Here is a 27,994-nt window from a genome sequence, read left to right on the forward strand (position 1 = left end):
AGTGTTCAAGTTCGACAACTGCTCAGCTCCCTCTCTCGTCATTGTTCGTTGCAGCACGCTCAGTTACTCTTCTCGTACTGAACTGAATTTCATGCCCTGAGCACCTTTTCTTGTCATTGGTTATACACAACTATGAAGATACTCCTTGCTACGGTAGCAGCCCTTGCCGCTTTGGTTCTTGCCAAACCGGACGCTGGACCGTTGAACGAGGACGTTGTGATCAGCAACGGCGCCATCAGGGGCAATGCAAGAGATGCTGATGGCATCCTCAATTACAAAGGCATTCGCTTTGCTCAGCCGCCTGTCGGCAACTTGCGATGGCGCAGCCCCGAATCTCCAATAAACTTCGACGGTACTTTCAACGCCACTGCATATGGCCCGTCTTGCTACGCAAGCACCATTCCAGCGATCCCTCATGCTACGCCTCCCAGTGAGGACTGTCTGAACCTCAACATTTGGACAGGTGCTCAACGAAACAATGAAAAACGACCGGTCATGTTCTGGATACACGGGGGGGGCTTCGAGTTCGGTAGCGGTTCCCTCCCCACCTATGAAGGTACGCGATTGGCGCAAGAGGGAGTTGTTGTTGTCACCTTCAACTACCGACTGGGAGTCTTTGGCTTTCTGGCTCTAGACGAATTGGACAAAGAAGGATCGAACTCGGGAAACTTTGGCCTGCAGGATTCTTTGGCAGCCCTGAAGTGGGTCAAGAAAAACATTGCTGCGTTCGGTGGTGACCCCAACAACATCACCATCTTCGGCGAGTCTGCGGGTGCCCACGCTGTAGGTCTTCTCATGGCCTCGCCACTATCAAAGGGTCTCTTTCAGAAGGCTATCATGGAAAGCGGTGCGCTTTGGGACAGCGGAGCAGGCCCATTAGAGACGTTCACGCAAGCGAGAGCCCGGGGAGCAGCCTTCGAGGCGGAGCTGACAGCACCAAACGTCGCCGCCCTGCGCGTTCTTCCAGCTGACACCATCATTGCAGCAGCCCCATGGTTGGTTACTAAGGATCCAAAACTGGCAGCCTTTGCACCGAACCTGGACAATTACGTTTTGAAAGCCAACGCAGGGACGGTCTTCAGCACTGGTAAACAAGCAAAAGTCCCCTTGCTGGCTGGATGGAATGCCAACGAAGGTCAAACATTCGCATCTTATGGAATACCAGCTTTGACCCAACAGCAGTTTGAGACCGGTGCGAAGATGTATTTTGGACCAACTGTTCCAATCCCGTTCAGGCGTCTGTACCCGGACACTACTGCAGCCGAACGCAACCAGTCTGCCATTGACCTTGCTGGGGACATGGTCATTCGCGAGCAGATCTATACTGTTCTCGAACTGCAGCGTCGTACTGCAAGTCTTCCACCCAATTCACTCTGGGCGTACCAATTCAACTTTACCTCCCCATTCACGCCTAATCCCGTGCATACTACGGAGTTGCCTTACATTTTCGGCAATTTCGTGCCAAACCCTGCGGTGGCTCCCGTGCAAGGACCACCCTCAGCAGCAGACGAAGCCTTCAGCGCAACTCTGCGCAAGTACTGGTCCAACTTTGCGAAAACCGGCAATCCGAACGGGAATGGTGTACCAACCTGGCCGGCATATGGCGGCTCTGGTCTCAATGTCCAAGGCTTGAGTAACGCGATCAAACCATTCAACTACGACATATCCCGGTACACGTATATAGCCGGCTTTCGTACAAACGGTGCCCTTCCTGAGTCTTGGAAGACCATGAATCCCAGCGGAATTCCAGCTTAAGAATAGCCGTCACAAGCGACTGGACAAGCAAGGTCACTAGGATTTTCCACAGACCTCCCAGGCTCTATGGCTCATCTCCTTCCTGTTCTTGTTGAACTGTGTTCTGTGTTACGCCACCTTGTTTTACTTCTACGGGGATGCAGCTTTTTTAAAATGGTGGGTCAGAGCCACGCGACTGCAATTTCAACTAAAAATGAGCGGTCGAACGCTGCTCTTTGGATATTATTTGCAAATTCAACCCGGTGCCACGGTACCACACAGGTATTCAGCTCTCATGACCTCGTGCAATAGTATCCCACAACCCTATTTTGAAATGTTGATCTTATTAAAGGAAGTCTATGGCCCATCTCGGAGTGATCGACGGCCGGCGGAGAAAAAGGGTGCCAAAGCAATTCTTCAACCGCACACCGCTCCATACTGGCCGTAAAGAGTGGCCCACAAGAATTGCCAACCTTTGCATTACTCAATAGGAAGACAGTAGCGTGGTCCGGTCCAGAATCAGGAGAGCATCCAGCTAAAGTGCTTAAACCATTTCGGTCAAATTTTCATATGGTCCACAACGTCGTAGCTAGGCTTCCCCAGATTTGATCCCGTCGATGGCGCGAGTCCCACAGACTCTGTGAAACCGGGAAGCAAATGGGAAGTACGACACAAGGTTCGCTCTTGCCAATGGCCCGGCCAGGGCTCAGCTTGCCGTTTCCCGAACACGGGGTTACCGGAACTCCGTGAGATGTGGGACATCACGTGGCTGATGATCTTCAAGCGGGAGGATTCTTCAGCTTGCTGTAGCAGGGAACTGACCCGGGCCCCGAAGTGCGAATTTGAAAACTTCTGCCCTATTGCCAATAGAACCCTGTGGCCTGGTTTCTCGACTTTGACTGCCTCATGCTACTCGCACCGATTGCACCAGAAAGTGACATAGTATCCCAGAATCACTATTCTTCTACCAATCAGCGACATCCCTGTTCCCTACAGCAAAGTCCGAACTGAGTGTTTTCTGGAAAACACCGAAGTCGATGGATATCATTGATACCCATTGCCACATAGTCCCCAGTGGATGGAGGAAACAGTGTGAGCAGTACGGTTGGGGGAAGCCCGATGGGATGCCTGGCATTCCAGTAAGTGCTACTAACGGCAGTCAAACTCGGTGGACCAGTACTAACGACATAGAACTGGAGCCCAGAAGCCCATATTGCCCTCATGGATAAGATGAATGTATCCAAGTCGATCCTTAGCATCACGTCGCCAGGTACCTACCTGAAAGTCAATGACAACGAACTCGCCAATCTGGTAAACCGAGACACAAATGATGAGATGGCAGAAATCTGCAGTCAATACCCCGACCGATTTGGCTTCTTCGCCTCACTTCCTCTCCCGGATATTGAGGGTTCGCTCAAGGAGATTGATCGTGCCCTCGATACCCTTGGTGCGCATGGCTTTGCCATCATGACAAACGCACAAGGGTTTTACCCTGGAGATCCAGAGCTGGATGAGGTGTTCGCAAAGTTAAACGAGCGCAAATCGATTGTCTTCATGCATCCAACCGGATGCTGCAGTCCGGGCCATGCAGATGTTCCAAAGCCGCTGGACAAATACCCCACCCCAATGATGGAGTACTTCTTCGACACCACGCGTGCGGTGGTGAATCTTATTTTGTCTGGCACGGTCACCAAGTATCAAAATTTGACGTTCATAGTTTCTCATTGCGGTGCGACAATACCACCACTAGTGGAACGCTTCGCTGCGTTTTCGGCCTCGGGTCTCCTGCGCACAGAGGCAATCTCAAGCTCCCAGGTCAAAGAACTCTTCAGGACGAGGTTCTACTTTGACTTGGCCGGATTTCCATTTCCGGATCTCATCCATGGTTACCTAAACATCGGTGCCGCCAGTCGTCTTCTCTATGGCAGCGACTATCCCTACACTCCGGAAAAGACCACCCTGATGCTCAATGAGAAGATGGCTGACGGTCTCAAAAAGCATTTTGACGACGAAACAGTTGCAAATATCTACTCTGGAAATGCTCGAAAGTTGTTGAATCTTTGAAATGCACGAGGAAACTTGGCTGTTTTGAGCAGTCCATCCATCTGTATCTGCTTCGGTCTTGATCTGCTCCAAGGCTCTAAGCATACTACTCTTAGCCGTAGTCGAACCAATCAATGATTTGGCCAGCGCTGAACACAAGAACCCTGCCAAAATCCAAGCTAGTGGGGACGCCTTGGTCCCAGTCAAACGCGTATAGATCAAGCGCTGGACTGCCCTGCCATCTATGCTCGAGCAAGACGATCTCACCATTCACAGCCCATCTTCTCAGCTAGAGAAATATCCTCCGGGTGTTTTGCCTGCGATATCTTTGCTCAATCACAAGAGTCAATCTCTGCCGTTCCTCTTGAAACAATAGGTTGCTCCCCAGACATTTTTTCCGACGATATCTCCTTCAAGTGATTCGTGTCCACGCAGTTGTAGGTTTCAACAAAGCCCTTCGCGGTAATAACAGGTGCGTCATCATCCATGTCGTAGATGTTGTCACTGACGCAGTCCCAATTGGTGAGGGTGTAGTCCCGTAAAAGGAAATCGGGAGATATCTATCAGAGAGGCAAGCTGCTGTCGCCTTATTTGGTTCAGTGCGGATGCGGCATCGTGATCGGCTCATCCTCACAGCGAGCGTCTTGCACCTTTGGGCACTCGGCTTCAACGGAGTCTCCGGTCCCACAATATGGTCACGAAGCTTTCATGGGGGATCGGCGCCATGTGGGACGCTTGCTGCCGTCTCCAACCTCCAACACCATGGTTCGTGAGCCAGGACCATAGACGAACTGTTACGAGTTGGTCTAATCAGCTGGGGGATCTTAAATGCAGCTCATATATCAACATATGCCCTCTTGTTCACAACCTCGATTATCAAACCCACCAGAGACATCATGGCATTTGGCAACGGAGCACAGATGCTAGCTGATAGCTTTTCAGTCAATGAGCGGCCTGTGAAAGCCTTACTCCTCTGCATAGTTGTCTTTACAGTGGGCAGAGTTCTTTGGAAGGTGGGTCTTGATTTGGCCGATGCTGATCTGCACTAACGAGTACACCAAGGCAATTTACAACGTATTCGTTCACCCTCTATCAAATGTTCCAGGCCCACGACTGGCAAAGCTATTTGCATCGTATCTCTCACCTGCTCAAGCAAACCTTTGCAGAGCGCAAGTAAGGTCTCCGCGGACTCACGAAGACTGGCATGACTCTGACTGGTTCTTTCAACATCTAGAAACTACGTGAGCTTCATGAACAGTATGGCCAGGTTGTGCGCGTCGGCCCAAATGAGATTTCGACCTCCGACTGGTCAGTCTATCGTGAGATATACAGCGGCAAAGCCAGCACAAAGAGCAAGGCATTCTACGACTCAATCAGAGCAGGCGGAATCCATCTGAATATCTTTTCGATGCAGCACAAGGAGCAGCATGCAGCTCGGCGGAAGCTTGAGAACCAGTCTTACTCCCAGCAAGCCATACTACAAAACGAATCGCTCATCGCAGAGAAGGCAGACGTTTTGGTCAGACGAGTAGTCAAAGCCGCCCGAGATTCTCACTCAGGCACGACAGCGGACTTTTACGACCTAAGTGGACTCTTTAGTCTCGAAGTCATTTTGAAATGCGCACTGAACCGTGATTATGGCGATTCTCCTGCCGGAGATTCTCGAACCATTCTGAAAGCTATGGATGGTGCTGCCATCTCCACTCATATTACTACCGCACTTTCTCCCATCGTCACTCGAAAGACAGGCATCTACTTTCCTGGACTGATCGGCCGATCTTTCAGACAGCACAATCTCTACGAGGCGATGACCAAGGAGCTACTGGCGCAATTCGAGCGTCAGCACGAATCTTCCCCAAAAGAATCGGCGAGATTCATGGTGGCGGCTATGCTCACGCAAAAAGATGGCTTTCTGGGTCGAAAGCTTACAGAGGAGGAAGTCCTGGAAGAAGTCATGGGATTAACATTTGCCGGCAGTGGTACTACATCCACCACCTTGACCTATCTGGTCTACTCCCTAGCTCGTGACGCCACATTACAGGACCGGTTGCGAGAAGAGCTCAACAACACCCCAGAGTCTCTACTTGAGCTACAGAATCTGCCTCTTCTCACCGCCATCATCAAGGAAACATTCCGCATGTATCCAACGATTATGTCCACCCTTCCACGAGTCCTGGACCACCCGCTTCAAGTTGGGAAATACGCGTTGCCAGCACAAACGATTATCGGAATGCAGAACTACGTACACCATCGCGACAGGACTCTTTTCCCAGAGCCTGATAAATTCATTCCCGAACGCTGGTTGGGGCTGAACAGTGGCAATCAACAGATCATGGCCATGAATGCTGCCCTTACGCCGTTCTCTCTGGGATCGCGGAACTGCATTGGGCAAAATCTCGCACGAGCAGAGCTGTATCTAGCCACCAGCAAGATATTCAGAAACCTCAACATTTCAGTCAACCCGCAGATGACCGAGTGGGATATGGAGATGGAGGATCGGTTCAATATTGCGCCCAAAGGCAGGCGGCTCCTCGTGGATGTTGAGGTACTTTAATGATCGAGGTATTCATTTAGCAGCCATTGTTAGTAAATTCGCTGAATTGTGAAATCCCAGTTATAGATTCATATACAGCGACCTAGTAACGGTTCAAGAGCTCTCAGAATCAAATCTGTCATACCAAAATGGAGAGACTATCAACTCCATGCCTTGGAAGGATTTCCCACTATGCTCTTCTCGCGTTGTGCATCTTCTCTTCAATTGCGAGCCGCGTAGTACATTCTAACGCAAAGCCCAGTTCCCGTAGGATAAAGCCAGTTCCATGGAGAGAAAGCTCAATGCAGTGTGGAGCATTTTGCAGAATCCTGGTCTCAACCCATGCAGAACTACTGAAGCCTCGGCTAAACTCTTCAACAGTTTCAGCACTCAAATGCCACAGCTTGTCCAACTGTCCCATGGTATACAGCACCGGGACTTGGATTGTTTTAGAATATGACTCCCAGTAATTTGGCCACAGCAGGTTGATGTCATATAGTTCTTCGAACGATGAATCGCGGCCAAGCCTCTGTGTCTCCTTCAGGATATCGGGGTCAAACGTATACTCGGTGTGGAAGGTGATCGTATCCTTGGCTTCGTGCGGGACCGACAAAGGGTTCAGTTTCGTCGAGTCCATTGTGCTCTCCATCTGCTGGAGCATGGGCCCGAATGTCGAAGTCTCGGGCCTAGAACCCATTCCGCTGATTGCCAATCCAGAAAGCACATATTGCGACGCCCCTCGCTCGTACTCCGATGCTGCGACAACGCTGATAGCCCCTCCAACAGAATGACCGAACAGAACTATTGAAGACACGTTCAAGCTCTTTCCAAATTCGGCCCAGACAGCTGGAAGTGCGAATTCGTGTAGCCACCGACCACTCTGCTGGATAAAACTGTTCTTGCCCTTGTCGAAATGCCACAGGTCGGTTGAACCATACCCAGGACGGTTGAGAGCGATCAGTGGAATGCCCAATGCTTCACTCAGATATCGCACCGTGTGCTTATCGTTGGCATCGAAGTAGTTGGCATCGTACCCGCCGCCATGAATGAGAACGACGAGAGGAGTAAAGGTACTCAACATTGACGAAGAAGGGAAATGGGTTTTCCCGGTTAGCAACGACCCGTTCGTTAACTTGATGGAGATTTCTGTCATGTTATAGTTTAAAACAGCTTGTACTACAATTCGATGCAAGTGTGAATGGTAGGCGGTGGACTGTTGATCTAAGATTGCATGAGGCTTATATACGAGACCAGCCGTCAGCCGAGCCGCATCGTCCCACATTCTGTGGGAAGGGCTCACGGCGTTACTGTCCGTGCTGAAAGAACGCCTCAATGAACGCAACTCAGGCGTGCACAGCCACAGCTCAATGCTGCCTTCGCCCAGAGGCATTGGATGAACTGCTTGGGGGAGTTGTCTGTGGGAGCTCTTCAATCGCCTATGGGCGCAGGCATTAATTGCAGTTTTCACCTTGAAAACCCGCTATCAAGACGTGCACTAGCTGGCCAGCCACCCATTTACGGACCGGGAAGGAAGGGCAGCTACGGTGCTCTAACAGGTAGTCCATCACTTCTAGTGAGCGTGCGGTCCTAGAGTGCTTCGAGTCTTGTGCAGCTGATAGTGATTTCCTGTGGTTGTCAGCCAATACAGGTCATACAAAGGAGCGCTCTTGATGAGACAGGATTTGTTACCTACATAGCTTTTTCTCTCTCCAACAAAGTCAGGCCTCCAAACACACTTGGCGGTAACTTTAATAACGGAATATGGTAGTAGTTTCAGACATCGCAGAGGATTTCTGTTCCATTCCTGCTGGAGAGTGCTTTCTGAGAGTTGAGATTCATCAAAAGGAGTAGTGGCAAGCGGCATCCGCAGCCTGAATCCTGACCTCTCATCGCTTATGAGCGAGAACTTGATACTCTGGAGGTAAATGTACTGTTCAAGACTAAGGTGGGCCAGAGTATTGAGTGTCAGTTCTGGTAGTTGAATATGGCGTACACTATTGTGTATCCGTTGTAAATGAGCTTGAGGAAGCAGATGAGTGATAATTCCGGAAGATTGCCGGGAGTACCTAGGCAAATGGCGAATTCGATCGTTAAGCCGACTACTAAATCTGTTAAACTGGTATGAGCTTGTGAAGTCGAACGGAAAGGAGACAGCCAGTTGATTCATCAGGATCGAACTTCCTTCTGAGTATAAGAGTTTACAGGATCTGAGAATTCCCGCTTCTGGCGGTCTCGCTCTCCAAACGATTACATCCCGGAATGGTGCATACACAACGTTTAGGTGAACTCGGGGGCCAGCAAAGAAATGTTGTAAGATCCGAAGCCGAATCTCGGTTGGGAGGTCCAGGAAGCGAAACGAATTTTGTGGGATCGGAGAACGGTTCTCGGGATGAGGAGGACGGTTCTCGGGACAAGGGCTTGCATTGCTGTGGTAACATCTCCATTGCTCCTGATTTGGAGCGCACTTAAGACAGTATCCATTCTTGAAGGCGTCGCAAGAGAGGATCCGCTCAAAGGGCCGTAGAGGATGGCAGTATGTGGCGCACTGCTCACACTGATGATCCATGTTGCAGAAAAGACAGCTGGAGATACTGGAAACAGGATGTGCACATCTTCAGGGTCTTCTATGTAAGAACAGGCGGCACGTTAAAGGTGGTGAGGTTTATCATTTGCGAGCGTCCGAGGGTGCAAACAGGCGCGATCTGCCTAGAATCCACCCACACTGCGGCCACGGCCCTCTTCCAATCAGCAGCCCGCCGAGCAGGGCAGTGCAATTCGCCCAGCAACGCCTTGCGTCAAGGTTGTCCCGCCGGCAGGTTTGATCACGTTTCGCCTGAATATGTCCCCAAGCCTGCGGCTTGTGAATGCTGTGCGAAGCATAGTATCCAGTTGTCCAGTTTGGTTCTATGCTTTCGGATAAGACCATTGAATTTCATGCAGCGGGGTGTCCGCAGATCATCGTCTAGGCTGCTATATTCAAAGGGGCATTGGTACATCCTCGAAAGCTGACCGAGATATCTTCGAATGGCAGGTGTTGACCATCAAGTCTGGGTGTCTTCTCTCCTTCAGGATTCATCGAACATGATCAACGTCGACGATGCAGAGCATACAAACTCCCTGACTCATGTTCAAGCTTTCACCAAGACCCTGACGCCCTTAGAATCCAGTCTCGGGCTAGGCAAGAAGAAGTCGTGGGCTAGCTCTACATCGCTGAGTTCAGTCTGGTACAGCTCGAATTCAAACTTGCGGAAGACTGCAGCCATAGCGATGAAGAGCTCTGCATGCGCAAGACTACAATTTTGAGTCAGCTCTCTAGTCAGTCGGAGTCTCCAAGGCGGATACTGACTTGATCCCCAAGCAACTCCTAGTGCCTTTGCCAAACCCAACGAAATACCTCTCGAGGCTCTGTCCATTCTTGGCCTTGGGATTGCCGATCCATCTTTCTGGATCGAAAGTTCGTGGGTTGGGGAAGATCTCCTCGTCATCGAAGACATCGACAATGGTCATGCTCACCGGCGTCCGCGGTGGAATTGTCCAGTCCTGGTAGGCGAGCGGTTTGGCGAACAGTCTTGGATTACGCGCAGTGACGGCATAAGACATGCGGACGCTCTCACGGACGCAGCCGGAGAGGTAAGGCAGCTTTTCTAACTCTGTCCAGCTCAATGGTGCACTGGAATTGGGCAGCGCCTCTTCGAGCTCGGCTCGTAGCTTTCGGAAGACCGCTGAATTGCTGGTGATGTGGTAGGCCGCGACGGATAAAGCCCATCCCGTTGTGGTGACGCCAGCCGCAACAACCAGCTGTGCCTCGTCTTGCAACCGTCTAGTTTCCTTCTCTGACTCGGGCAGAGAACCGGCAATGAGTTCCTGAAACACAGTAGGATGCGTAGACTGCTTGAGCCTTTCGTCCATTTGGCCAGATTTCATCGCACCGATTTGTTTCCGAAAATCCTATTCCCCGTTAGTTACTGCAGCTCCATCGTCGTATTGACATACTGCTTGCATCTTGAAAACAAGAGCATAAAGCGGTTCAATCTTGACCAGGATGGACTCTGGTAGTGCGAACAGAGCCTTTGGCACCCAGGGATACTGTAGGGACAGGTGACCAGATATGCTAGCTGCCATAAATGGCTCGTGCAAGGTATGCTCGAAGTTTGGTTGCTGTAGATGGCCGTAGCTGATGCCGAAGCAGTACTCCATGACGACCTCACCCGTCAGTGACATAAAGGCTCGATTCAAAGGAAGGACCTTTTGACTCGCTTGGAACTCCTGAATTCGATCCACCAAAGTGTTGGTGTGTTTGCGAATAACATCTTGGAGATCCACGATACGCTGCCGCGAGAAGAAAGGATTGAGAGCCCCCCGACGAATCCTGTGCAAGTCGTCGGGTGCGGTGGTAAAGACTGATGTGTCGCATCCGAAACGGCCAGACATCCAGTCATATTTGTCGACTCGGCCAGCTTTTGTGTAAAGGATATCGTAGAAATCGGAGTCCTGGATGTGAAGTTCATCGGGGACGATGCGAACAATGGGGCCTGAGCATCATGAGTGATAGGGTAATTGCTGGGTTGGACGAAAATATACCGTACTGCTTGTGAAGCTCTTGTATCTTGAAAGTAAATTGACCCTTCAGAACGACCTCGTAGTAGAACTCGTGCCATCGGCTAAGCGCAGCGTATTTCGGGCCGGGGAATCTTGCCAATGGATGAAAGTAGAGTCGATATATCACAAGCGAAGCAACGTACAAGGCACAGGCACCCGCGATACTAAGAACGGGGTGGGCGAGTATCTGGGTGGCCGACATGATCATGGTGTTTTGCAGACGTTCACGGAGGGGTAGCAGCTTAAGGGGGCAATATCCTGCGGTGAGGGAAGCGGAGCTTGATGTTTGCCAGGCTTAGTCTGGCAGAAGCAACGAGCCGAGCCCGAGCAACGCTAGCTCGTAGCGTCGCGCACCGGCGGCGGGGCGAGCATTAGTGCCTGCGGTCGCACCGATGATTTGAGAGGCAGTCCCGCGAGGATGTACAATCTCATGCAGCCTAAGAAGTGTCATGCGGCTTGTTCTGCAGCCGGCCTCCGGCTGGCTTGGGTGGTTCTTTGCTTCCTCGGTACTTGAAATCTACTACATATTAGCGCCACCGGAATCCTTCCTTCCGCAGGGTACAACTTTTTATCTCTATCTGTCACCAAAACTTCTGGAAAGACATCTGAACGTCAACTAGGCTGTGCACGTTTTGCCGGGTCTTCTAATCACGGGTGACATTGAGCGCAGAAAGCCCACATCGGTATGGCTGGGGTCGACCAAACGGTCCCGACCGAGCCTGAAATTGTGGAGGATGAGCAACTCGCCGCAGACAATGATGTGCCAGCCAGCGGCTTCGAGTTAGATTCCACGTTTGGCGACGACGACAGATCTACCACGAGCCAGAGCATCAGGTCATCGATCTATAATTACCGCTACGAGAATGGACGCACATATCATGCGTATCACGATGGCGAATACCTGGTAGGTCTCGTACCGAGAGCGGAGAGCTTACTAGAGACCTTCCAAAGGCCTGAGCCCAATGAGTTATATCCTCCCTCTGTCTCCTTCTGTATCCATTTACTCCGTTCTGAGCAGTACTGACTATTGCAATAGTAGGTCCCACCCTGAGACAATATCCTGTCGAACAACATGCAAGCCCTGATTTAGGGGGGCTCTGTAGCAGCCTGTGTTGCCCGTGTTCTGATCCATTCTTTCCTCTATTGTCATGATACAGGCTAACACAGGTCTACAGAGTTCCCAATGATGAGGTTGAGCAAGACCGTCTTGACCTTCTACATCACCTCTTCAAGATGATTCTTGGCGGTGAGCTACTGACTGCGCCACTACCCACCAGCCCTAAGCGTGTCCTTGACGTAGGCACTGGCACGGGCATTTGGGCTATAGAGTTTGCCGATCTGTATCCGAGTGCTAGCGTTATTGGAACTGATTTGAGTCCTATCCAGCCAAGATGGGTGCCACCTAACCTTCAATTCTATGTCGAGGACTGTGAAGCCAATTGGTCGTTCTCCGACTCCGAAAAGTTTGATTACATCCACGGCCGGGCTCTGTGTGGTGGTATAGCTGATTGGCCGCGCTTCTACTCGCAGGCGTTTGACAATCTTGAACCAGGGGGATGGATGGAGATGCAGGACCATGAGTGCTGGATCAATAGTGACGATGGGGGCATGGACTCTGCGCCTGGTTGTAATGAGTGGATTCATGAAGTTGACAGGGCAAGCCGGATCTTTGGGAAACCACTTAATGTTGCTCATGAACACAGGCAATGGATGATCTACGCGGGCTTCGAAGACGTCCATGAGACTATCAAGAAGGTAAGGCGCATGTTCTCGGTCTACGGACGAAGCTGAACGCATTTATGGATCCCCATTGGACCTTGGGCAAAAGACCCGAAGCTCAAGCAACTCGGATCTCTCTTTCGCATCCAGATGATCGAATCGATTCCCTCTTTTATGCTCGCCTACTACACCCGTGTTCTTGGCCACAGTATAGAGCATACGGAGGTAACGATGGCCACTATTCGACAAGAGTTCTCCAATCGATCGCTTCATTTGTACCTACGGTGGCACTTTGTGACTGGTCGCAAACCGCGATAATCCCTCTGCTCTATAATCTGCAGGGCGTGCGCCTTACACATTCACCGGCCTATCACCGGAGCTCCCTAATTGCCATGTCCGATGGCCACGATGATTAGGTCACAATAACTCGACCATACGTAATATTCCCCTCACAGAGGCTTGGAGAAATTGCCATTGTGCAGTCATACATCGGATGATGCTACACTTTTTCTTGAGCAGCAATCGCTGAGGGACTCAAGGGTCACGCAGTGTACTGTTCCTCTTACCTTCGCCGATTCTCCCTGTGTCGCCCCGATTCAGTATGAGAACCGCCTATTGCCGAAGCTGGACTGACTCCAATGCATCAAAAAGGCAGCGAATATACATTGGTTCATGGATGTCGATACTTCTACGCCTGGGAAACGCGGATATCGGAGAGCAGACTTGTTGATTCCAAAACTCCTGCCAATGTTGAGCGGATGAAGCCACAACCATTGACTAAGTCTTACCGGTGATGGATGATGAGTGTGGGTGCGGGCCATGGCAAAGGGAAGTGGCTCGCTCTCGTTCTCGCTCTCGCATTCACTGCCTTAACTTAGCTGGTCCCCACGAATCGACTCCACCCTTTCCCATTCCAAGACTTTTCACTGTAAGACTTGCCACCATCTCTCCATGGACCTTTCATCAAGGCATCCCGTCTTGAGTACTTGTTATAATGATTCGCCCCGCAATTGTGACAAATCCTGTGAATAGTCATCACTAAACGAGATACAGGAGTTAGTGGGTAGGACATAAGTTTATTTACGAGACCACTATAAGATTTTTGGATTGCCATCAAGGCTGGCTTTCTCGTCATAAACTTCAACATGAAACTTACGATTGTTTGCCTCGTTGCCTTACTGAGGGCGACGCAAGCTTCGGCTTCTCCACCGCCGGGCTACCAGTGCCAAGATTTCTCGGTCGACGTTGCTGTCAACAACGTCACCACGATTGTTCCGCCCCTTCCAATCATCGAAACGCAAGAGCAAGCAACATCTTACGTTAACGAGCTTGTGCGCCGAGATGCGCCCACGGTGCAGCCTGTCTTCACTAGCCTCAGCAAAACCTTCATGGTCAGTGGGGAGTGGTGTGCTCCAGTAGAAAAGGGCCTCAAAAGCTCAACTCTGCAAATTCTCACCCACGGCTACGGCTTTAATCGCTCGTACTGGGACTTCCGTCTCGATCCAACCGATGCACAGTATAGCTACATCGATGCTGCCACGACTGCAGGGTACAGCGTCCTGTCTTACAACCGTCTTGGCCACGCGCCGTCGTCTATTCCCGATCCATACACCGAGCTACAGGCTCCTGTCGAAGTAGACGTTCTTGTGACGCTCACGCGCATGGTCCGTGAAGGTGCCATCCCTGGTCTTGCCATACCAGACAAGGTAATACACGTCGGTCACAGCTACGGGTCCGCGTTAACCATTGGTCTGGCGGAAGTTGCGCCGTCTCTGTCCGATGGTCTTGTTATCACTGGCTGGATTCAAGTCCCCGACTTTGCCGGATACTTCCTATCGTCGACAGCCTTCACTATAGCCAGCGATGCAGAGCCCTCGCGTTTCCCTGCCGACACCTATTCGAAAGGTTATGTTACATGGCCGTCCGAGGCGGCCAATCAGTTCGCTTTCTTTGCGTACCCGAACTTCGAAGCAGCTGCTTTGACTGAAGCTGAAGCCACTAAGCATCCGCTCGCTCTCAATGAGTTTCTGAGTCAGGGCTTGATCGGTGCCCAAGCCCCTGAATTCGAAGGCCCAGTGCTCTTCCTTGTTGGTGAGAGGGATCAAATTGCATGTGGATACAACTGCACCGGTTTAATTGGACCAGGAAGTCCGGCTGCAATGACATTCAACGCGACAAGAAGCTTCGAGTGGCAGATTCATCCGGAGGTTGGACATGCGTTGAACTTGCACAAGAACGCCACCGCCGCGTATGACATCATTTCTGAGTGGATTGGCCGGCGTACTTGAGGTTAAGAGATAGGACCTGCTCTGTCGAAGACGCTCGCCGGGGTCCCGATCTATGAAGACCACAGGCACAACTGGGGCTCCTCTTGGCGTCACCTATGGCTGAAGAGATCCTGGTATGATGGTAGAGGGCGTTCTTGACTTCTTGCATTGCTCACGAGAGCTGGTTGCCTGCCAGGTAATAGACCACATTGATTTTAAGGCCGGCTTCGATAGTCCTGTCTCCAACGCCTCCCTCCGTTGCTCCCGGCCGCATCATCTCCTCATCCCCATTGCTCTATAGACCGGTGTCGAGAATGTCCATTCCACTACGGATGCAGAGGTGTCTCTAGCCGCTCTAGATAGTAGAGGCAGGGCATCCAGACTCAACAGATCATGCGCGAGCAGTACACGTGTCAAGTGTGTCTGTAGGAGATCTGGCTGCCGGGCGCACTGGCTGTTGCGATGCATGTACAGCGCATGTGCTGCATTGCGTCGTCATCAGGCGACCGGGTGGGAAGAGTTTGGTGCCTGAACAAAAGTTGACTCGAGCTCGTCTCTGCAGCTGCGCAAGGACCGGCAACCGCAGTGTGAACCAAAAAGTGGATATTTGTTTACTCGCCGAAGCTGATCAAGCAGTTCTTGAGTCCATGGCCGAGAGACCAGCAAAGTACTACCCTCGTACACCGATTTACGTCCTGGTTTCGGACGGCCGTCAAAATCCCGCCATGCATATACGCGACCTGCTGTCTAGTGATAGCTCGTGCCTCCTGTGCCAAAGCCACTTCTGGTCGCGCCGATTTCACTGCTGTATCGTCTGCTTCTTCCACCAATCCCTGGACCAAGTCCAATCGGACTAGGCATCCTTCTCAGATCATTTTCGGTCGCCTCCTCATCAAAGACTGCGGTGCTGTTTCGGCTGGTTCGCCTCCTATCATCCGAATAGCTCCGTTGATCTTCTGGTAACAACAAGGGGCTGCCTTCGTTGATCAAGGCGCCTTCATCGTCCTCTAGAAGGCCATCTATGTTTGCGAATCCGGGATACGACTTTGTCTTGCGCACTTGCAGGTATCTCTGGTTCGTGCCGCTATCGTTGTCTTTGGTGACGGCATTCCCAGAAGTGTCGAGCCCGCCATCCATCATGTCCCCGCTTTCATCATAATCCACCTCATCCTCTTCCTCTTCAGGAGCTGAGCTGAACCCGTCCATCTCCACGAGCCACCAGACAGGAATTGCTCCGATGATGGCGATCAGGGCCAGTATCCACCAGCTGACCAACACATAACCTGCATCAACCCCTTCTGTGAACGCCCATCCGGATATCGCAGGACCGGCCGCTCGACCAAGTGCTGAGATTGAGGTTGCCACGCCATTAAGGGTTCCTAGTACTTTCAACGACGCCGCGCTGTTGGTCAACAAGATGGTGCTGCAAGGAAAGGAAAAGATGGCACAGAAGCCTTTGAACAGCATCAAGACCAGGTTCCCGCCCTCCCTTGCAGAGCCTGTTTGCAAAAGGGCTGTAAAAGGTGTTGCTAGGTATACCACCGGAAATATGACAGTGCACAGCTTGAGGCAATTTAGTACGCCAAACCTCTTGGCCATGACGGGAAAGACCAAGAACTGTATGCACATTCCGTAGATGCCGTAGACCATAAACCACATGCCGATGCGAGAAGAGTCGATGCCGAACCCTCCGGCAAATCTCAACGGTAACTTGACCTCTGGATCCCTCCTCGATTGTACAGGGTAGTGCATGAAGACCGGAAGTAGTTGATCGTAAGCCACCGAGTGCATAGCCAGAAAAGTGTACACCAGTAGATTGATGCTGGACTGTCTTGTAAAGACCTGATCCCATCCAGCGCTTTTCTCGATGGGTCGACTGAACGAAGGTCTTCGGGCTGCGGTTGGTGAAGACATGGTCGAAGCACTTTGGGCTAGGAAAGGTTCATTCGCATCTCCATCCGCATCGACATGCCACGCCTTGCGATCTCGCTTTCGACATGACCGCGTCAATAGCTTTCCGAGCGCCAAACCATAATCGCGCTTATGCCTCTTGTCCTCCAATGTTTCCCGCAGAAAGAGGAAACCGCAGGAGATGCTGATGAGGAACAGGGTCGATATCAAGACATTTGGGAAGGCGAAAGGATAGCGCTTGAATAAATCGAAGCGGGCGAAGAGGTCCGGGAAACGCTCAACGGGATGAACGAGCGAACCACCAAAGGCGGGGCCGAAGATGCTGCCCACCGTCCACACCAGTGGCATGAGGGAGAATGCTCGTGGTTGTAGTTCTTTCTCAGTTACCAGCTCAGCCACAGCTGTCCGGATGATACCAACATTGCCATTAGACAAGCCTTGTAGGGAGCGAGCAACGAAAGCCCACAGCAGCGATCTTGAAAAGCCAAACAGTAAGCCTGCCACCATGGTGCAGCTCAGAGCCAGTAGAATCATTGGCTTGCGGCCGAATCGATCGGAGGCACGGCCCCAGGCGATGCCGGTAAAGGCTTGCGAAAGCGAGAAGACGGCAGACATCAGGCCAGCATACTTCGCTACCTGGTCAGTTGGGACATCGAAGGACTGCACCATTTCTGGCTGCGGGATGTCAGCGGTGCTCGTTCCTTGAAGCGCAATCGGCTTACTATGTAGGGATAGACAGAAGTCATCGCGACTGGCTCAGCAAAGCGACATACTGCCAGTATGGTAAGTTGCTGCTTCGGCAACCGCGGTCGCTTCTTGTCAACCATCGTGGGGGGATAACAGCTCTAGGACTGTCCATAGGAGGGCGTTACGGTGGGAGGTGAGAGCGTGAACCAACACGACTCATTGTGGGGTGTGAAAGAAGGAAAGAAACCATGGGGAAACGCCAAAGATGCAGGTCATGTCGTTGAGTCATGGGGTTTAGCCGCGATGGAAATGCAAGGTCAGATGGTTAGCAGTGTGGAGGCCTCGACGCTGTGGAAAGGCGTGTCTGTGGTACTCGGCTCAAAAATTGGAGGCGCCGTCGTACCGAGAGCCGCCGCCAGAGGATACCCCCGCGCACGTGCCCCCTAAGCACGAACCAGTGCCGGCCAAGGAAGAGTGGGACGGCCAAAGGGTTGTATATATCAACAACATATCTACATTGGATGCTTGCTTCGACGACTCCAGATCAGGCTGCTGATCAAAGCACGATTCTACTCTCGTCGTAATGTCGTGGTCTTCCGGTCCAAAACGCCGGCGCTTAAAGTTCAATCCAGACTATCCATTGCGGTTACCTGCTTTGGGTGGTTTCTTACGGTTGGGCCGCTTCTTTGATGGCGGTTTCCATCCGGGTATCGGCTGCCAAAGTTTGGAAGTTGCATTGAAGCGATGACTGTTCAGGGATCAGTAAGTCGAGATACATGGACGAGGACAGACTCACCCTTCGAATTCCGTCTCTGACATGGACTTGGCGCCGTACTCCTCCTCCAGCAGATACTCATACTCAAAAGGTATCTTGACTTGGATGCCCTCGAAATACCCGTCTCGCAGAGGGAAGAGATCCTTCTCGAGATAGTTGTGCTTGTCTTTGCACATCAGCGCACCCTCTTTACCATTGCGACGAGCCTCGTGGTCAACGCGGACAGTGCTAATGTCGATGAACAGACCCGTCTCGGTGTCGATCCATCTGGCGTCAATAACGTTAAGATGGTCTTCTGTGCCCCGAATCACATAATGCGGATTGATCTCCAGCAGATAACTCCGTCCTCCTTCTTCCTCCATGCCGGTTTGATATCGATACTCGGTCATATTGTAGTAGCGGGCAAGAAAAGCGATCGTTTCTTCGGTCACTTGGACATCCAGGTCGGAATCCCAAGGCATTATCCGCTCATTCCACCACCAGCCAAGCAGTGTTCCATGCATAATCCAAGCCTCGGCCCCAATGTCACTCATGGTGGCGAGGAATGTCCGGATGAGAGCTGTGAGATGTGATAACCGGACATCCTCACTAATCTCTTTATCGGCGAAGCGGCCATCGTAATGGCTGTGAAAGGTACTCTCGTGGAAGTATTTGTCTTTGGGGTCACCGCGCTTGCCGGAGCGGTCCCTTTCTAGCTTGGTGCGCACATCGAGGAAGTCGGCGTCGGCGTAGGCTGCCTCGAAGAAGAGTAGCGGGAGCAAGCATGCTCGGAGGAAGGTTTGAGGTCTCATTGCCTGATCATTGCGGTGGAGGGTAGAAACATCGACTGGCGACGAGATCAACAAAGGCAAAATAACGGCTCCGGCGATGCAACGGTAGATGTGCGGGCTATGCAGATGCAGCAAAGCAGGACTGAATGGGTGCAAGGTACCTGCGGAGGGCCTCATGCGATTCCAGGGCTGGGAATCGAGCACGCGACAGCGACATTGACGTTATCAGTCCCCAATTGGCGCCATGGGTCCCCCGCCGCGTCAGCCGGTTCATACAACGTTTGCGCCGATTTATCCGCAGTTCGGGGCTTGTCATTGGCGGTCGCGGCCCGAAGGCGCCACCGATTTCTGGTTTTCTAACCCCCGCCCCAGCCGCAAACTATGTGACTGGCCACAAGGACCAGCCGCCCCAGAATTTAAGCATCTGCTGCTCACACCCGCCCTGCACCAGTTGAGGTGACTGAGCCTCGCAAAAGTCCACGATCAGCACTTCCTGAGAGCACGCGACTCCAGTAATTACGGTACGGAGTACATGTTCTATGTTTGGTTTCGGATATTCAGGAGGAGCTCCCAGTATTGTGGTTCTACCCCTTATTGAAGCTGACCGTAATCCGATAGTCCAACACTGTACTCCGTAGCCATCGCCTACTGAGCCTCCACCAATGCAGCACTGAAGATTGCAGCTTGCGCGTCGGGCGGTCCAAAACCATTCCTTCTCACGCAGTACTTCTGCCTATGCCGGCCTTGTATCTCGCCAGTGCCCTCTCCCGCGCCTCCTTATGCACCACGATCGGCCGTGGGTAGCCATTCTTCTTCGCAATCATTTCCGCGCCTCTCCCGTATGGATCGTGGATTGCGTTGCCATTGACGTCTTTCAGCTCGGATACCCATTTGCGGATGTACGCGCCATCGACGTCGAATTTCTCGCTCTGCAAAAGGGGGTTGAAGATGCGGAAGTAAGGCTGCGGATCGACACCGCACGAGGCACTGAACCCCCAGCCGCCGTTGTTGGATGCAAAGTCACCGTCGATCAACTGCTCCATGAACCAGCGCTCTCCCATCCGCCAATCGATCATGAGATCCTTGGCGAGAAAGGATGCCACGATCATGCGGCAGCGGTTATGCATGTACCTGTGAGACGTAAGCCGCGTCGTGTCAATAAGGTGAGTGAGTTACATACCCTGAATACCGCGCCTGTCGCATCGCTGCGTCGACGATGGGAAATCCTGTCTTGCCCTCCGTCCACGCCTTGAATTGCTCCTTGTCGTATTCCCATTCGATCTTGCTGTACTCTGGCTTGAATGGTTTGTTCATGCAAACGTACGGCCAGTTGCAGAGGACATGCTTGTAGAAGTCCCGCCACGCCACCTCGCCATACCACATGCTATGGCCCACTTTGCGGTCATCCGAGACCTTCTTCCCGGGAGCGGCGTCCAGCGACACCCTCACGCAGGTTCTCGCCGCAATAGTCCCGGCGGCCAGGTGCGCCGACAAGGTTGAAGTACCGTTCCCGCCAGGTAAGTTACGCGTCTCATGATACCGGGATATTCGCTCTGCCACGAATTTGTCGAGCCGATCTCTAGCCTCGTGCTCCCCTGCCGGCCACATATTCCGGAATCTCTCCTCCTCGTCTTCACTCAGCCTTTTCTCCTCAGGCGCCTCTGGGATTTCACACTCAAAAAGATGCTTGAACTTCTTCCTCGCCGACGCCGGGTTCCGCATCGGCGGCCTCGCCTCCTCCAGTGTCTCCGGACTTGCATTGAGGTAGGCACACCACTTGCGATGCCACGGACTGTAGACACTGATCTGTCCACCTGCCCCAGTCTTCAGCTCTCCCGGCTTAACTACACAGGTGTCGTGCACCGCTTGCATGGCGATCCCATTCTGCAACCCGTCCCTCACCAGCCGAGCCTCTCGCCGCAGCTCATCCACCTCGTACTCAATATTACAGAACAGGTGTCTCGCACCCCACTCGGTGCACAAGTCCAACAGCCTCCTGCCAACGTTCCTCCTTTTTGCCACCGTCTCGACGTAAAGCGGCACGTCGAAACCTGCTAAATCTTCCTTTAATACATGCAAGCACCGCAGCATGAAATCGATCCGTATGGCGCTCGTCAGATGCGCCTCCCAATCCTGCGGACTCGCCAGGTAGACGCAGACGAGAGGCACGCCAGCCTGTTCCGCGCACCGCGCCGCCGCACTCAGCCCGCGATTGTCTCCAACGCGGAGATCTTGCTTGAACCAAAACACCACGCTGTCGCCCAAGGCCACGTCGGCGCGCGCCGCTTCTGTCTCCGAGAGCGCCTTCTCGAGTGTTTGGATCGGCCGCTCAAGCTCTCCAGACGCGTACCGTTTGGCGCGCTCGTTGGTGATTTCGGGCGGGTAGTATTTGCGGAGCACGATGCCATACTCTTCTTCTACCGAGGAGTCTTGGTAGCGGCTGCGGTCGGAGAAGTCGGGGCGGGGTCGCTTGTTGCTGCTGGTGAGGTCTGCGGCGGCGGGAGAGGATGGTGCGGGTGCTGCACTGTCGGACACAAGAGGAGAGGAGGCTTTGCGCTTCGAGCCGGCTTTCTGCGGCATTTTGAGAGGTGTAAGGGAGGAAAGTGGTGACGAGAATGTGGATGGTTGGAAAATGAAAGGCTCACGAACGGTGAGCGCGAATAATTGTTTACGCCCGGCGTGTAGGACAGTAGGAAATCGCATGCGATGCTCGAGGCTGCATATGCGTGCTCTCAGTGTTATGACACGCTTTGTCGACTTGCGCTTACGCTGGATCCTTCTCCCAAATAGGAGAGTTTCTCGTAAAAGGACCGTTCAATCGGCGCAGCCAACGCCTGTTGCGCTTATAACTCCTCGCGGCACGTCGATCGTCGACAGCAACGATAGCACACTAGCAAATGGAGGAAAGAGAACAGAGCTTTGGCGCTTCAAGTCGCGCGACGCGAGTCAATGAGGCCTCTAGCAACTTGGTGAAAGCTACACAGCCACAGGTGACGTCAAGAATGCTTTGTTCTGAGATCTGATCTGCGGAGTCGATCGCCAAGTCGGTCAGTGCCTTGCGTTAGCGCCGATCGGGGCGAGAACGCACGTGTGCTGGAGGAAGAGCTTTGATTTGAGAGGGAACGGCCGCGCTGGAGCTTCATGTCTTGTGCGATGGGACTGTATTCATGAGAATAGGTATGTGGAGCTTAATGGATTAATAGAGACTGATCATTATCTGCTGGTGCGAGTATCGATATTGCCAGTGGAGTCAATATAATTGTAGCCGTATGGGCCAATGCTACAGCGACTGAGATCGGCACGCTCGACTGCAGATCACAGAACTCTTTCAGGACGTAGAGAATCACAATTCAATTTGTACCAAGGGTAGCTTCTGGCTTGTGTTTCTCCTAGTCCAGGACAACGACTAGCTACAATCAGACGCCCCTCTCCTCACAGTACTTCTTCACCTCCCGATCCAATTTCACGTGCTGCTCCTCGACATTCGCCATCAGACCCTTTACGAACTTCCACTCCTCCGAGTCTCCTGCTCTCGCCTTATCTTCAAGCCCACTGTCCCTGTACACGCTCTCCATCAAATCCATTACCGCCATCAGCTGGTTCGGCAACCACGTCACAATCGGGCTACCACCCGTTGCTGTTGGATGGCTTGTTCTCTTAATGATGTACTCTCTCGCAAACAGCCAGTGCCGCCACCGGAAGCTGCGCACATGATCCAGCAGCTTCAAATACAGCTGGGCGAGCTGCATATCTTTCACGCAGAACGCCCGCACCCCTAGCTCTGCTGCCTTGCTCATGACATACGCAAGGAAGGTGCGATGTGGCTTAGGCCGATAGTTCCGGAAGTCAACCAGGATATCCATGAGCGGGTTCTTGGGCATAGGGATCTCGCATAGATGGTCAAGCAGCGGGATGATAGAGTCGTTGGCGCCAGACTCACCACGGAAGAAAAGTGGCTTGCCGTTGTTTTCGCCCTCGTAAACCACGCCGTTGGGGAACATGCTCTGATTGGTGATGCCGAAGATGAAGGTACGGTAGCTGATGTAGTCCTTTGGAAGTGAATGCGACCACATGTTTTCCATTGATACCTCGATGCGATGCATGGCTTTGAGCATGGTTTGAAGACTAGCTTTTCCAGCGCTGACGTCGTCGGCCTCGACTGCCTTGAGCAGAGACACAGCACCGTCAACGAGTGGACCTGTCTCTTGTACCATGTGAATGTGCGTCAGGATGAAGCCGGCTTCGGATGAAGTGGGATCCAGGCCATTCTCGAATCCACGTATCAGGCGCAGGTTGGAGTAGACAGACGTGCCGAGCTTGGGGTCCACGAGCTTGTAGTTATAGAGAGCATAGCTGGCTGCGTAGCTCATAAAGGCAGGAATGTCCAGCACTTCGGCGGTACGCATCAAGGGACCAGCAATGCAGCGGGGAAGCGTCTGTCGACCAAGCCCGTAGCCAGCAGTGTGATTCTTACTCCAGGTCTCCCAGCAGGGTTCGAGAAGAAAAGATGATGCCAGAAAGCTGTAGTCGCGGAAGAGAGCGGTAACGATCTCCAAGTCAGGATTTTCGGCGGCGATGATATCCCTCACAGCGTCTGTAAGATCCGGGAGGGCACCAGAGTCAATCAATGGGCCAAGTTTGTACTCTGCAAGCAAGCCAGGGTGGCCATCTTCTTTCGTGACCGGCATTTCTCTGACGATCTGCGAGAGAGCATCAAACGTGGGAGGGAGGTCAACTAGTGGAGACCGCGATGGCAAGAACCCTGTTGAGGTAGTCACCGTGAAAGGGTCAAGCCCAGCCGGTAGCTCCACCGGATCATGCTCGAGATAGGGAAATAGAGTAGCTAACGGTGGCAAAGGTGGATCGTCCTGAAGGTAGGCCATTTTTCACGTGACGAAAGGTCGAAATGTGCAGGTTGTGTCACTGACAGAACCTCGAGCTTGATATACCCCAGCGTGGCCGGAACCAAATCCGGCCAGGCAAATGAGAGAACAAGTCGTTACCTTTGAGATAGGAGAAGCCCGTGACACAACAGAGCCACCATCTCAACAAAGTAAAACGATCCCGACCTCACGCAAGACCTCCTCACCGCCTTCTGATGCCACCGTTCTTCATCGCAGGATGAATACAGTTGAAATGAGGCAACCTCGAGAGAGTCTTGGCATTGGAACCCAGACGGTCCTCTATTGTGTCTGTGCAAAAGCACGTTGCAAAAGCTGGATGCGCCTCGAACATGACTTGCTTGGCAGACGGCGGCATCGATTTGCTTATGAAGGAGATTCTCATGGATTGATGTGATGAAAGAAATGAGGCAGCCAGACTCAGAGTCATTGGTGGAGGTCAAATGGTGACTTGTGATTGGCCTGGCCGGAAAGGCTGCGCGAGTCATCCTGTGATACCCGTCAAAAACGTTGTAGACGGTACGTAAGCAGAATTGCGCTCTCCTCCTGGGGTGGAATCTGACTTGTGACTAAACTGTTTGTTGGAGCCATATCCCCATCACGTGGCGATGCGGCGGCCGCCATCGTCCCAAGCAATAGTCCTGATATCTACCTTCACATTGTAACGAAGCTTAGCCCAAGCGGCAGTCCCCGGATCCAAATTGTCGCAATTTGAAAGACCGATGTATTCAATGTGGTGGGACGATGCTTCCAAAAGATCCTTCACGAAACAGGCAGTAAGTAGACGAGCATCGCGCAGGATAAGCCTCCTTAGCCTAGGCATCTTCGAGAATATGAGCGCCTGCTCTTCTGTAAGTCGGTTGTCTTGCACATCCAGGGATTGGATGCTGTTCAGGTCCAGGCCGAGACAGCTCCACGAGATATCCCACGCATCCATTTGCGCCCTGAGATGGACAAGGTCTGGCAGATGCAGCTCCGGATTTGGCTTGTCTCCAGCACGAAACTGGTACTTCATGTTGGTGAAGGAGAGGTCTTTTAACGCGGTAGGGAGATCGATGGCCCTCGTCATCGCGCAGTTCTTCAAGTGCAGCTCCTCAAGCGAAGTCAGCTTTTCAAGCTCGTTGGGGATTTGGAAACCACAAAGGTTGAGGGAGCGCAAGTTCGGCAAGGCAAGATCCGCAATCCCAACTTGCGGTTGCAGTGAATTGGCCACGATCTGCAAATGTTCTAGTCCTGCATGTTGTTGACCGACTTCCCAGGTGTGGACCCAGTTCCGAACCGGCTCGTACGGACAACTGATTGTCAGGCGCTTCAGTCTATGACACCTGACTACAGTGTCTATCGCGTTCCGCAGGCTCGCAGATACCTCGAGAGATACCAGCTTTGGATCTTTTGGCAAGTGGCTGGGGATCAATGCAAGCTCGCGGCTGTCGGTGGCGTACGAAATGAGAGTATTTCTTTGCTGCCACGTCGGTAGCCGCACTTGCATGTCTTTGAGAGCAGGATCGGTAAGGTTGGTGAGGTAGGCAGACGATGGATACCCCGTCAATCGACGTAGGCAGGCTCTGAAGGCTGCGATAGTGACTTTGTTACGAGCTTTGGAGAAGTCTATCGTGTCGGTGATTAGCGGCTCTTTGCTCACAAATGACCGCCATCCCCTAGACACGCGTAGGATTGCTACCATCTGCCGATAGTCGAAGTGCTGAAGCACCATATTCGCTATCTCCAGCGGCAGCGAGGCAAAAGGATCGCACGGACGAGATGCCATCGTCTGTGCCACAGACAGAGCTTGGCATTTCTTCAAGCCAGATTGTAGCGAAGGATACAAGGCGTCCGAGGGAGAGACATGCTTCAGGCCGTGATGGTACCAACGGACAGCAGCCTGAGGTCGATTTGCGAGGCGCTCAATCTGCGCAGCACGAATGTAGCCACGACAGTCTTTGCGGTTCGCACGGATCACGGACTTCGCGACGTCGAGCGCGGGATCGACGGCTTTCAGTTTAACCATGGCACCAATCTGCAAGTCCAAGGCGAAGATACGGTCTTGCAACTTGGCGGCAGAGGCAGCAGCCGCTGCGAATGACTTAGAGGCTTCGTCATATCTCCCTTGCTGATATGCAGACTTCCCCTGTTGCACAAGGTCCGTAGCCGGCATCGCGGCTAGTATTCTAAGTGGGAATCAGCCGGGACGAGTGACGAAGGATCAGATGCGCTAGACGACGTGAACGCCGTACGGACGAGACGAGTCCGCTTGCTTTCGGTTGATGGATGGCGAGCTGTAGTAATCCTGGGCGTGATGCTGTGTATGCGATAAAGATCTCAGGCTCGGCAATGAGACGCGGGGAAAGTCGCGTCAGGCATCGGTCTTGGCGCGACTCTCGACGTCTTTTGTTTACTTCAGCCGATCGAGCAAGTCCCGCCTTCACCAACTGCAACTGCGGCGCAATGGCGTCCTCGAGCCTGCAAAGCGCTTCTAACTATCTCAACAACCTTCTTCTAGCGCGAGGACTTCTTCAAGATGGCCAAGCCATCGAGTTTGCGCGGCCAACGCAAAGCAGCGACTCAGACCAAACCATGGCCCGTGTCATCAATCTTGTTCACGAGCTCGTGCTCCGTCGCGATAGGGATGCCGAGCAACGCGAGTCTCTAGTATCGACGATCCGGATAATGCGCGCCGACGAGAACCGGAGAGTCCTCGATATGCAGAAGGTGCAAGATAAGAATGCCGAATTGACGCGCAATCTAACGACTGTCGAGGCGCAGCAACGGACGCTCAAGGCAGCAGTTCAGAAGGCCGAGGGCCAGGCGAAAGAGCTCAGGGAACAAATGCTGAAGATGAAGTCCACGCTGGACCAGGTTCGCGCCCGATGTGTCAGCGATGTCCGGAAGCGCGACGTGGAGCTTGAGAAGCTCAAAGGCCACCTTTCGAGCATGCAACGGGGGAAGCGAGAGGCCTCTGGCATGAAGATCAATACCATAAATCCGCAACCAGTCCGAGCGCGAGGTGGTAGTGCTCAGGACGTCAACAGCACAGGCTGGACTTTGGAGAAGGAGACCAACGACTTTTTAGCGGCCATTGTTAACGAGACGAGCACCGAGAACGTTGCTCTACGGAACCTAGTTGCCCGGACAATGGACACTCTCCGCGATCTGACTGGTATGGAACAAGAGGCAGAAGAGCAAGACAACGCCATAGGCATACCTGGACAATACCGTAACCGCCAATCCACCGATGACAGCATTGTGTCCTGCTCGACCCTCGAAACACACATGACTGCCATTTTGTCACACTGCCAGTCTATTCTCAAAGATCCATCCTTCGTGCCTATCGAGGAAGTACAAATACGAGAGGAGGAAATCATCAAGCTCCGCGTGGGCTGGGAAAAGATGGCTGGGCGCTGGAAAGCGGCGGTCACGATGATGAGTACTTGGCGACAGAAGATGCTGGAAGGAGACAGCATGAACGCACACGAACTCAGCGACTTGAGCTTCGGGAAGTCGGTCGCAATGCTGCCTAATGGACAGCCTGTGCTCGGCACCGAAGACGAAGAGCTCTCTAGCATGATGTACGACCACAAGAGCGAGCTCGCTGCTACCGAGGAAGTCGCAGATGGTGCCGAGGATCGCTTTGATGACGAAGACGACTCAGACCTCGACATACCTCCCGAACCATCACCAAAGCGTCTCGCCGCCTCGCCGGCCAGGAGAGGCATCAAACTCCCTGGAGTTCTACAAGAGGTTGGGAACACGAAAGCCGCCAAAGCGCCGAGCTCGTTCATCGATTCTCTGGACGGTATCCTGGACGAGAACACGCGACCGATACCTGTGTCCAAGTCTAAAATCCCTCGCCAGCCGTCCGTGAGTAATAGGAAACCATCACTCTCCGTGGCGGAGAAGCTGGCAGAAGTGGAAGCAGAGGCCAAGGCTGCGGAGGCGGAGAGAGCGCAAGAGGTCACACACAAGCGGAAGCCGAAGCCGAAACGGTCGGAGAAGAGCCGCAGGAGGAGCACGCTTAGTCCTGAGGAGTTGGCGCAGTTGATGGGCGTCAGGTAGTG

At 52.7% G+C, this 27,994-nt stretch overlaps 14 protein-coding genes across 14 annotated transcripts; 7 read left to right on the forward strand and 7 right to left on the reverse strand.

The window, feature by feature from the left end:
• Nucleotides 1-132: 132 nt before the first annotated feature.
• On the forward strand, nucleotides 133-1,755 carry HMPREF1541_07093 (uncharacterized protein; the record flags this gene model as incomplete). Its single annotated transcript, XM_008721418.1, has 1 exon — nucleotides 133-1,755. One exon carries the CDS (start codon nucleotides 133-135, stop codon nucleotides 1,753-1,755), a length of 1,623 nt encoding a protein of 540 aa, XP_008719640.1.
• Nucleotides 1,756-2,858: 1,103 nt separating this feature from the next.
• On the forward strand, nucleotides 2,859-3,798 carry HMPREF1541_07094 (uncharacterized protein; the record flags this gene model as incomplete). The annotated part of the gene is made up of 2 exons (XM_008721419.1): nucleotides 2,859-2,873; nucleotides 2,926-3,798. 2 exons carry the CDS (start codon nucleotides 2,859-2,861, stop codon nucleotides 3,796-3,798), a joined length of 888 nt encoding a protein of 295 aa, XP_008719641.1.
• An 875-nt stretch (nucleotides 3,799-4,673) lies between these two features.
• HMPREF1541_07095 (uncharacterized protein) lies at nucleotides 4,674-6,331 on the forward strand (the record flags this gene model as incomplete). Its single annotated transcript, XM_008721420.1, has 3 exons — nucleotides 4,674-4,790; nucleotides 4,840-4,950; nucleotides 5,012-6,331. 3 exons carry the CDS (start codon nucleotides 4,674-4,676, stop codon nucleotides 6,329-6,331), a joined length of 1,548 nt encoding a protein of 515 aa, XP_008719642.1.
• A 169-nt stretch (nucleotides 6,332-6,500) lies between these two features.
• HMPREF1541_07096 (uncharacterized protein) lies at nucleotides 6,501-7,463 on the reverse strand (the record flags this gene model as incomplete). Its single annotated transcript, XM_008721421.1, has 1 exon — nucleotides 6,501-7,463. One exon carries the CDS (start codon nucleotides 7,461-7,463, stop codon nucleotides 6,501-6,503), a length of 963 nt encoding a protein of 320 aa, XP_008719643.1.
• Nucleotides 7,464-9,438: 1,975 nt separating this feature from the next.
• HMPREF1541_07097 (uncharacterized protein) lies at nucleotides 9,439-11,117 on the reverse strand (the record flags this gene model as incomplete). The annotated part of the gene is made up of 4 exons (XM_008721422.1): nucleotides 9,439-9,601; nucleotides 9,657-10,258; nucleotides 10,304-10,842; nucleotides 10,892-11,117. The coding sequence occupies 4 exons, from the start codon at nucleotides 11,115-11,117 to the stop codon at nucleotides 9,439-9,441; spliced, it is 1,530 nt and encodes a 509-aa protein (XP_008719644.1).
• A 477-nt stretch (nucleotides 11,118-11,594) lies between these two features.
• Nucleotides 11,595-12,700, forward strand: HMPREF1541_07098 (uncharacterized protein; the record flags this gene model as incomplete). The annotated part of the gene is made up of 2 exons (XM_008721423.1): nucleotides 11,595-11,813; nucleotides 12,077-12,700. 2 exons carry the CDS (start codon nucleotides 11,595-11,597, stop codon nucleotides 12,698-12,700), a joined length of 843 nt encoding a protein of 280 aa, XP_008719645.1.
• Nucleotides 12,701-12,778: 78 nt separating this feature from the next.
• On the forward strand, nucleotides 12,779-12,946 carry HMPREF1541_07099 (uncharacterized protein; the record flags this gene model as incomplete). The annotated part of the gene is made up of 1 exon (XM_008721424.1): nucleotides 12,779-12,946. The coding sequence occupies one exon, from the start codon at nucleotides 12,779-12,781 to the stop codon at nucleotides 12,944-12,946; it is 168 nt and encodes a 55-aa protein (XP_008719646.1).
• Nucleotides 12,947-13,773: 827 nt separating this feature from the next.
• Nucleotides 13,774-14,916, forward strand: HMPREF1541_07100 (uncharacterized protein; the record flags this gene model as incomplete). Its single annotated transcript, XM_008721425.1, has 1 exon — nucleotides 13,774-14,916. One exon carries the CDS (start codon nucleotides 13,774-13,776, stop codon nucleotides 14,914-14,916), a length of 1,143 nt encoding a protein of 380 aa, XP_008719647.1.
• Nucleotides 14,917-15,642: 726 nt separating this feature from the next.
• On the reverse strand, nucleotides 15,643-17,633 carry HMPREF1541_07101 (uncharacterized protein; the record flags this gene model as incomplete). The annotated part of the gene is made up of 3 exons (XM_008721426.1): nucleotides 15,643-15,900; nucleotides 15,955-17,481; nucleotides 17,529-17,633. The coding sequence occupies 3 exons, from the start codon at nucleotides 17,631-17,633 to the stop codon at nucleotides 15,643-15,645; spliced, it is 1,890 nt and encodes a 629-aa protein (XP_008719648.1).
• Nucleotides 17,634-18,126: 493 nt separating this feature from the next.
• Nucleotides 18,127-19,059, reverse strand: HMPREF1541_07102 (uncharacterized protein; the record flags this gene model as incomplete). Its single annotated transcript, XM_008721427.1, has 2 exons — nucleotides 18,127-18,241; nucleotides 18,290-19,059. The coding sequence occupies 2 exons, from the start codon at nucleotides 19,057-19,059 to the stop codon at nucleotides 18,127-18,129; spliced, it is 885 nt and encodes a 294-aa protein (XP_008719649.1).
• A 695-nt stretch (nucleotides 19,060-19,754) lies between these two features.
• Nucleotides 19,755-21,618, reverse strand: HMPREF1541_07103 (uncharacterized protein; the record flags this gene model as incomplete). Its single annotated transcript, XM_008721428.1, has 2 exons — nucleotides 19,755-20,169; nucleotides 20,219-21,618. 2 exons carry the CDS (start codon nucleotides 21,616-21,618, stop codon nucleotides 19,755-19,757), a joined length of 1,815 nt encoding a protein of 604 aa, XP_008719650.1.
• An 836-nt stretch (nucleotides 21,619-22,454) lies between these two features.
• Nucleotides 22,455-23,921, reverse strand: HMPREF1541_07104 (uncharacterized protein; the record flags this gene model as incomplete). The annotated part of the gene is made up of 1 exon (XM_008721429.1): nucleotides 22,455-23,921. The coding sequence occupies one exon, from the start codon at nucleotides 23,919-23,921 to the stop codon at nucleotides 22,455-22,457; it is 1,467 nt and encodes a 488-aa protein (XP_008719651.1).
• Nucleotides 23,922-24,537: 616 nt separating this feature from the next.
• HMPREF1541_07105 (uncharacterized protein) lies at nucleotides 24,538-26,094 on the reverse strand (the record flags this gene model as incomplete). The annotated part of the gene is made up of 1 exon (XM_008721430.1): nucleotides 24,538-26,094. One exon carries the CDS (start codon nucleotides 26,092-26,094, stop codon nucleotides 24,538-24,540), a length of 1,557 nt encoding a protein of 518 aa, XP_008719652.1.
• Nucleotides 26,095-26,384: 290 nt separating this feature from the next.
• HMPREF1541_07106 (uncharacterized protein) lies at nucleotides 26,385-27,992 on the forward strand (the record flags this gene model as incomplete). Its single annotated transcript, XM_008721431.1, has 1 exon — nucleotides 26,385-27,992. One exon carries the CDS (start codon nucleotides 26,385-26,387, stop codon nucleotides 27,990-27,992), a length of 1,608 nt encoding a protein of 535 aa, XP_008719653.1.
• Between the last annotated feature and the right edge of the window lie 2 nt (nucleotides 27,993-27,994).

Source organism: Cyphellophora europaea (assembly GCF_000365145.1).
Source record: "Cyphellophora europaea CBS 101466 unplaced genomic scaffold supercont1.7, whole genome shotgun sequence".
Classification (NCBI taxonomy): domain Eukaryota; kingdom Fungi; phylum Ascomycota; class Eurotiomycetes; order Chaetothyriales; family Cyphellophoraceae; genus Cyphellophora; species Cyphellophora europaea.